The following is an 8,831-nucleotide window of genomic DNA, read 5'->3' as shown; positions in this document are numbered from 1 at the left end:
CCGCCGGGTTCTCAGAACACTGACACACATGCACGTCATTCACCTGGATACAGCGGGGGTGAGGCCAGACCCCAAAGCGTGACGCCGCCTCCCCTCGCTCGGGGTTTTTTTGTTTGTTTTTTAGCTGAGGACACCCAACAGTGTGACTACAGTAATCATGGTAAGGCTAGATGGACTGTACAGCTCCCGGAGGCTCGCCGCGCTGCCCCCCACCCAGAGCACCGTATTTACACCCGTCTGTATGTACAGCGCCAAAACAAACCAACGCAAGAAAATAGATTCAAACCCGTCCTACTGTTTTTCTGCTTTTTTTTTTTTTTTTTTTTTGGATTATTGTCACTTTTGGATTTTTAAAAAAAATGAAACTAATGAAAAAGGTTTCTGTACAGATAGCTGCGACACACAGTATAGCTTATTTCCAATGCCCTTTAGATTTACCACTGTTCTCTCTGACGGTACGGCGATGAGCAGAGAACGGGTCGGTATCAGGTTAACCCGGTCGCTAACGGGTCAGTTTCAGGTTAACCCGGTCGCTAACGGGTCAGTTTCAGGTTAACCCGGTCGCTAACGGGTCAGTTTCAGGTTAACCCGGTCGCTAACGGGTCAGTATCAGGTTAACCCGGTCGCTAACGGGTCAGTATCAGGTTAACCCGGTCGCTAACAGGCCAGTATCGGGTTAATCCGGTCACTAACGGGTCAGTATCAGGTTAGCCTGGTCGCTAACGGGTCAGTATCAGGTTAACCCGGTCGCTCACGGGTCAGTATCAGGTTAGCCTGGTCGCTAACGGGTCAGTATCAGGTTAACCCGGGCGCTAACGGGTCAGTATCAGGTTAGCCTGGTCGCTAACAGGTCAGTATCAGGTTAACCCGGTCGCGAACAGGTCAGTATCAGGTTAACCTGGTCGCTAACGGGTCAGTATCAGGTTAACCTGGTCGCTAACGGGTCAGTATCAGGTTAACCTGGTCGCTAACGGGTCAGTATCAGTTTAACCTGGTCGCTAACGGGTCAGTATCAGGTTAACCCGGTCGCTAACAGGTCAGTATCAGGTTAACCTGGTCGCTAACGGGTCAGTATCAGTTTAACCTGGTCGCTAACGGGTCAGTATCAGGTTAACCCGGTCGCTAACGGGTCAGTATCAGGTTAACCTGGTCGCTAACGGGTCAGTATCAGGTTAACCCGGTCGCTAACGGGTCAGTATCAGGTTAACCTGGTTGCTAACGGGTCAGTATCAGGTTAACCTGGTCGCTAACGGGTCGGTATCAGGTTAGCCTGGTCTCTGACGGGTCAGCATCAGGTTAGCCTGGTCACCGTGTGGTAACGCGGCGGTCTGGCCTCCACCGGGGGGCGCCACAGGTCCCGTGTGAGACCCTGACCCGGTCTCTGCTCACCTTCTGTCCATGGTTTTTCTTTTCTGGGTGCGGGCGACGTGACCTGAAGCTCCTCGACCCAAAGAAAATCATCCCAAACAGCAAAGAGCTCAACAAAATGTACAAGTTTTAAAAAATAAACTTTTCATCACACTGTATGTACAAACTCATCGAGTGGCACGCAGCACCCGGGGGGCTTCGGGACGGGGGGGGGGATTCTCCAAATCAGCAAAACGAGACGACAGCATGTGGCTACAAAAATAAAACCAGCTTGTTCTCAACTTATCAGGTCAGCAGGACGTTCAGATTGTCTGAGCCGGACCGGACGGAGGAGTCAGACCCAGAGGTCGGACCCTCACACACTCACACAGCTTCAGACTGAACCGGATCCCTGGTGGTCTGCAGGCGGGCCGCATTCAGAGGACAGAGGCTCTACCGCTCTGCTTCTCCCTTCAGGCCTTCAGCTCATCTGGACGACTACAAAGAGTCCAGACCACCAAGAACCCAGACCACGGAGTGTCCAGACCACCAAGAACCCAGACCACCGAGTGTCCAGACCACTGAGCATTCCGACACCATTGATCAAGCAATGACTGAATCTTTGAGAATCAGTTTTATGAGGAAAACCTTGTTGCTGGAGGAGAATCTTGGAGTTTTTCAGATTAAAAGCTGATGCATAATAAAAAAAAACATGATCTGGAATATCAGGACTTCTTTTCTAAATTCTCCAAAACCTCACCTGATGAGAAGCCTGTCTGTGGCGTGAGCCGTGCCAATCTGGTTTATACCTGTTGTTACCTGGACAAAGCCAGTTCCGACTCCTGTAACTTGAATAAGGTCGAAGAAGAAGTAAAAGATGGAGAAAGGAGCGAAGAAACACTGAACTGCTTCCTGTTGTGGAACAGCGATAGAAAACTGACTCCGGGTCTGAGCTCCAGCAGAAAAGACGATCGTCTTCCTCTGACTTCTGATACGTTCTGAAGATTGTTTTCAGGAATATCCTCATCGTACACAAAGCATCCAGCCCTGTAACGCCACTTCATACAATGGTGGTGCAGTGAGTCCTGGAACTGCCAAACTGTGACCATCAGACTGGATCAGTACCTGATCAGTGAGCAGAGGTTCAGGATTCAGTACAGTTAGAACCCCATCAAACCCGGGGAGAGGAAAACACTGACTCCACACTGCCACCTGCTGACAATGAGCAGTACTACAGGACGGAAGCTAACTTTAACTTAATTTACGTCAGTAACAAAGTTTCATGATGGCCGAGAAGAATCAAGCCAGACCTCCGAGAGGCGATCTGAACCTGCTTCTCCTGGCTGCCGTTGGTCTCTGTGAGGCTGTAACGGAGCTGTTTGGCTGTGCTCTGAAAATAAACCCTCTCTTGTAAACTACATTTGTTTTTTCATACATGCAAACATTTACACATCTGCGTAAACCTTTTCTTCTTCTCCTTGAACTTTTGGCTGAAGGCTAATCGCTCTCCCAGTTTCCAGATGTGGTTGTTCCAGTGGCCTGAACACTCAGTCAGTCCGGACGCTTTACCAGGTTTGATTCATGGCTTTCCATAATCCAAACCCCCCCCCCCCCCCCCCCAAGCCCCTAATGCCCCCCACGCCCCCCACCAGCCCCATAAATATGTTTAAACAAAACAAAACAAAAACAACAAAACGTCCAATTCTCATTCAGAATGTAAAAGTGCTCTTTTGGTTCATGAAAAACTTCTAAAAAATGTTAAAAACAATAAAAAAATCAAGAGCAGGCAGTGGACACGCGTGGAGGAGTGAGCTCCGCTACCTGCTACAGCAAACCGGGGAGTGGGGGGCGGGGCCTCAGATGACCTGACAGCAGCTGGCGGGGGCGGCGGTGCACAGCAGGCCGTCCCGGGCGCCGCTGCCCCGCTGGATGTTGACGGAGATGGTCTTCTCACACAGAGGTAGTTGGAGGACGCCGTTTTTCAGGGCGCTCAGGTTGCTGTGAGCGTCCCCGCCGCGCCCGGGGGGGCCGGGTCTGCGGGGGGGGTGGTGGTGGTGGTGGTGGTGAGTGCGGGTGGTGGGGAGGGTGATGGTGTCCAGGCCGGCGGCGGAGCCGATGCACATCCTCCAGGCGGACTTCTCCTGGATCCTCACGCTGCCGGGGTCTATGAGGAACTTGCCGGCGGCCGGCCCGCGGCCCCCCCGGCCCCCCCCGGCCCTGCTGCAGCTGCGAGCTGAGGCACAGGCTCATCAGCTTCAGGCTCTCCACCAGCTCGCTGCCGCGGCCCCGCCCCGGCCGGGCCGGCGCGCCCAGGCCGGGGGGGCCGCCCGCGCTGCTGTGGTTGCAGCAGGTGGAGGGGCTGTCCTGTCCTTTGCCCCCTCCCCCTCCGCCCCCAGTCCCCGAGCCTCCGTCCCCGCCGCCGCCCCCGCCGCCCTCGCCGGGCGGACTCCCCCGGTCCGGGCCGGACGAGCCGCCCCCGCCCTGGGCAGGCGGCTTGCCCTGGCCGGAGCTGCTGCCCCCCCCGTTGCCGCCCTCGCTGCCGGGGGGGCCCTCGCTGCTGTCCCGCCGGTTCCAGCCGTAGCTGAAGCCCGAGTCCTTGTCGAGGCGCCGGCGGTGGCTCTCCGAGTCGTCGTCGCTGGTCTCGGAGCTGGAGCAGGACGAGCCCCGCCCCTGGCTCTTGCGCCGCTGGTACCTCTTCTGCGCCGAGCCGGGGGACGAGGACGCGCCCGAGGGGGGGCCGGCCATGCTCATCTTGAGGCGGCTGAGTTTGGGGGGGAGACCCTCGTCCATGTCGAAGTCGTCGTCCGACTCGCCCTCCTCCTCGAAGATCTGGTTGAGCACGGGGGCGCTCTTCCTGGACGTGAGGCGGTTGGTGATGGAGGGGGGCTTCCTCCGCAGGATCACCTGGGTCGGGAGCGGGGAGGGGTCCTGCTCCTCCTCCTCCTCTTCATCCTCCTCCACCCTGACAGACACACGGGGTTTATTAGGACCAGGTAAAGCACAGAGCGCCCGAGGGCTCCTGGGTTCCTACCTGAAGAGGCAGGTGCGCTGCTTTGCCGCCGCGGTGGAGGCGGGAGGGGGCGGAGCTCTGGCGGTCCCAGAGGTGGAGCTGGAGGCTGGACCTGAGGTGGCCGCACAGGCGCCCTGCCACAGGAGGTGAAATGAAGCAGAGGTCAGAGGTCGACACGGCCCCGTCCCCACCGTCCTGAGACGCCGTCACGTCAAAATGAGCTCGTATTCACAGTCAAACCAGAAAAAGCCACCGTCTGATAGAGCTTTTCAAGTTCCACTGACAAAATACTTTCATGAAGTTTGCAAATACGAGGGGCTGAGCGAGGGGCGTGGCCTAAAAAACAGTTCAATATTTCACAGGGGTTAACGAGGGTAAACAAAGAAAAAGTAGAAGAAGTGGAAGAAATTAAGAAAAAATAAGATAAAAAGTGGGAAAAATTCCTCGTCATGAGGAAAGAGGACAAATAGTCAAAATGTATAAAACAGGTTGCAGACAGGAAGCTGGAGGTGTGAAGAACAGGAAGCTGGAGGTGTGAGGAACAGGAAGCTGGAGGTGGGGGTGTGGGGAACAGGAAGCTGGAGGTGTGGGGAACAGGAAGTACCTGTGGCGGCGCCGCAGCAGAGTCCATCAGCGTCTCCTCCCGCCGGTTGAGCTCCAGCAGGCCCTTGGACCGGTGGCCGTTGAGCAGGTTCTCGGCGCTGCGGGCCGGAGACTGCGGTCCTCCGGCGTGGGAGATGGACGACGCCGCCAGGCTGTCCTCGATGTCCTGGTGCATGTCCACCCTGGTGGGCCAGGACTGCCTGCAGGGGACACCGCAGAGCCGGGGTCAGAGGACTCTGAACCCGGCTGGAGGGCTCTGAATCAGTAACCTGCTCCGTGTTTCCAGATGTGGCGACATGCTGGTTCCACAGCCGACTCTGTGATAGCGGCGAATCGACGGCTCGCCTCGCAGCCGGGCCGTCGTGTAATCCGGACGTTTCTGACCGAGCCGACAGATGTGATCCCGATAAGAAACCATGACTGCGCTTTGTTTGCATCGCAGCTCGTCACATTGTTAAAGTAATCCTGCGCTGGCAGAGATGATGAATAATGCACAGATTAAAGTTTGAAGGCAGATTAGTCGGCGGCGCGCCGAGCTGCGGGGAGCTGGAAATGTCAGCGGGTGGAAAAGCTTTCACTTGGACTAATGCTGCGGATAATGGCTCTGCCTCTGCTACTGTAACCGATGCTGCGTGACTCACAATGAAACTCACAACATCATCATCATCATCACCGCGTCGCAGGCGGCGCCGATCCGCATCAACCCGGCCGGGAAAAGGTCGCCTCCGTCTCCTCTGACGACTCGGAGCAAACAGGGAAGTGGCAGAGAGAGATTTCATCTCCAGGACGCGGAGCTTTAATCACTGCCTTCTTCCTGAGGATCAACCTTTCAGCTGCATCTACGCTCTGCTGGATCAGTTTCTTCTCAGCAAAACAGGAACCAGGCAGAGACGATCAACCTCCAGAGGTTTTCTGTGGACTCAGTGACCCAGAACCAGGACTGAAGTCCTGCTGAGGTCCACCTTTCATCAACCATCCCCACACAGGACCGGTCGGCCCGACGCACACCGGCGAGCGGAGCAGCAGATCTGAGAACATCGCAGTCAGACTCCACGCCTCCCACCAGGCTCTCACCAGGAAGACTGACTTTTGACGGACAGTCAAAAGTCAGCGTTTCAGCAGAAACCGAAACCGTTAGGAGCAAAACAGACATTTTTCAAAAGTGAATCACTTGGTTTATATCAGGAAACTCCAGGACTCCACGAGTCACCATGACGACCAGCAGCGAGATCTAAGCCACGTTCATGTGATCATGCTTTCCATTTACACTGCAGCGGTGCTCGGAGCCACTGAGAACAGCTCCCAAGGCGCAACTTTTTGAAAGCGACTCCGTCTCCACGGGAACGGGGAGCCGAGTCCTGGCGGGGCGGTTACCTGAACTGGGCCTTGATGTTGCTGGGGCTGGAGGAGCGGGTCTGGACCTCCTTCTCCTGCTTCTCCCTCAGGATGCGCTCTGCCAGCAGGTAGTAGGTGGCAGTGATGTGGTTGTACTTGTTGGTCTCCAGCGCTCTGGAACACAGAGAGGAAAGAAACCGGTTTGAGGACAGAGCCTGAGAAAACGGGGAGAACAAGTCAACGAGGGTGCAGGCTGGGCTTTAAAAACACCGTATTTTCTGGACCACAAGTCTTTGATATACATATAGATATCGGTACAGCAGCAGCATTCTGCTGCCGTACAGCGACATCTAGTGCTGATGGTGGTAATGACAGAAACAGTCACGAGACAGCTTTCTGAAGTTTCCACGGGAAAATGTCCACACCGTACAAACAAAACCCTCTAAGACGTCTTGTGTCGTGGAGAAGAAGCGAGATCCTAAAGGTAACAAAGGGATGCTGCTTCACGGTGGTGCAGCAGCAGCCTGCCACCAGGTGGAGCTACAGAGTCTTCCTCTCAGGGACAGAGCAGCAGACGGTCAGGCTGTGGGACGCAGGACGGCTCGTAAGAATGCACATCTAGAAGACGGGTTGTGTTCAGGTGAGAAGAGACACTCCACTGGAGCGACGCTCAACCAGAACTGCACCCAACGACGGCTTCTGCTGCGAGCTAGCCACATTCGGGCTAGCTTGGCGTAGTTTACCCTGAGTCTCTGATCGGTCAGCTCCGGCTGGAAATGACCCCGAACATGAGGCGGATGTTAGAAACAGGCAGAGCGCCGTTCTGCCAGGTGCAGGCGGCGCCAGGCGAGGCATGCAGGCCGTCAGCTTTGACACGTTTACCGTCCAACCACAACGTGTTTTAGCACGGCGCCAACAGGTACAGGAGAGAGGACACTACCTCCAGCAGAGGCATTTGAAGCATGGCTGACATGTGGGCGTGCTGCTGCGCTGAAACGACGTCGCTCAGAGAAGGCGTCAGGATGGGACACCCGCCACGCGGGACAGAGTCTCTGAGCCACAAAACCAGCTCAGTGAATAGTTTCTGGCAGATGGAGCCGAACGAAAACATTCTTTCAGTTACCTGCTGACACCCCACGGTGTCTGAAGTCTCTGTGGACTGAAGCTGCATTTACTTTGCATTCTGCAGAGATTTTTCTTTTTGGGGACGTTTTTCTTGCTCTGTCAAGTCAGATCCGGTAGAAGCTGAGGCTTCTCCACGCTCCTGTAGCGCCACCCTATTGCCAAATAACATCGAGGTACAGGTGGTTCATACAAATGTATTTTAGAAGGAAAATTGACAAACACCTAAAAAATGCTGTGACTTATGGTCCAAGCAGAGTACTGGAGCATCTTCAGAGCTGCAGCCTACCAACCCAGTTTTGAACACAGACATCCACCGGATTACTGAGCATGTTGAAAGAGACGGACTACAGTCACAGAAATAAGACTGAAGCCAGGTTTTGGGGGTTTTTTTGTCTGGTTCAGTTTGAGTTAAAGTGCACCAGGCGCCAAGCTGTTGGGATCCTGTGGGAAACGGGAAACAGCCTGAACCCAGACTGGACGGCCTGCAGCTCCGGTGAAGAAAGTGTCTCATCTCCACAACACCGCAGACTCAGTACCCTGTAAAGTCTGACCTGCTGACCCCGGAGACTCAGACCAGGCTCCCCGGGCAGCTGGTGGGATTACAGCTCCGAGCGTTCCATATTGATGAAACTGAGCCAGTCTTCAGAGGAGCGGAGCTCCGTACTGACTCCACTCTGAGATCAACCAAGGTTCAGACAGCGACAAAACGTTTCTGCTGGTCCAAAAAGATCCAGACCGCTGGTCGACCCACATCTGTGTCTAGAGGGAGGAGGACGAGGATTCTAACTGGGTTCACTGTTCATCAACGAGTCGCTTCATTTAATCCAGCTGCTCACGAATGATGAGACTAGAAGCATGTTCACTGTGTGGTCAACGGAGAACACACACACACACACGCAGACAGGGTCTGTCTGTGTACAGTTTGCATGTTCTTCCTGTTCAGTTACCATAGGTGTGAATGTGTGATATTCTATGTGACCTTTGACCCTTCTGAGGTATTTTCTGAGCGTCTCTGTTCCGCCGTGGATCGACACGAAGTGATGCAGGTGTCGAAGACGACTGGAGGTTTCAATTCGCTGGAGCATTTTGAGAATCACACAAAACTTCATCCCACACGGCTCCAATAACTCCAACAGAACTTTTTGCCTGGAAATTTTTGTCACGTCTGTGTTGAATAAACGCCGAATTTGAATAAATACACATTGACGAGTCGAAAGAAACAAAATGAAATAACCCAGAAAACATAAATCCGGTGATTCGTTTTCTAGTATTTAAAAAAATTCCACAAAATATTTCAGGCCTTGACTCAAAATATTCAGTAACTATCAGATTTTACAGTCAGAGTCTCTGCTGCCTGTCGTCCTCTGGAGGTTAGCATTTAGCTTGTAGCACTGTCCCTGCGCCGTGGATT

General features: G+C 54.3%; 2 protein-coding genes across 2 annotated transcripts in view; both read right to left on the bottom strand.

The window, feature by feature from the left end:
• LOC115396421 (zinc finger protein 271-like) overlaps positions 1-8,831 on the bottom strand; it is a 374,023-nt gene that overhangs the window by 240,070 nt on the left and 125,122 nt on the right. The gene's annotated exons all lie outside the window — the stretch shown is intronic.
• Positions 2,997-8,831, bottom strand: part of LOC115396412 (SNF-related serine/threonine-protein kinase-like) — a 29,745-nt gene continuing 23,910 nt past the window's right edge. Inside the window, 5 exon segments of the mRNA XM_030102286.1 lie at positions 2,997-3,563; positions 3,565-4,309; positions 4,379-4,491; positions 4,962-5,160; positions 6,335-6,469. Of these exon segments, the coding sequence (XP_029958146.1) occupies positions 3,204-3,563; positions 3,565-4,309; positions 4,379-4,491; positions 4,962-5,160; positions 6,335-6,469 (1,552 nt within the window). The 3' untranslated portion in view covers positions 2,997-3,203.

The sequence above is a fragment of the Salarias fasciatus genome, chromosome 11 (assembly GCF_902148845.1).
Source record: "Salarias fasciatus chromosome 11, fSalaFa1.1, whole genome shotgun sequence".
NCBI classification, from domain to species: Eukaryota; Metazoa; Chordata; class Actinopteri; order Blenniiformes; family Blenniidae; genus Salarias; species Salarias fasciatus.
Note: the sequence above shows the minus strand (reverse complement) of the source record. Positions and strands in the feature narration are given on the sequence as shown.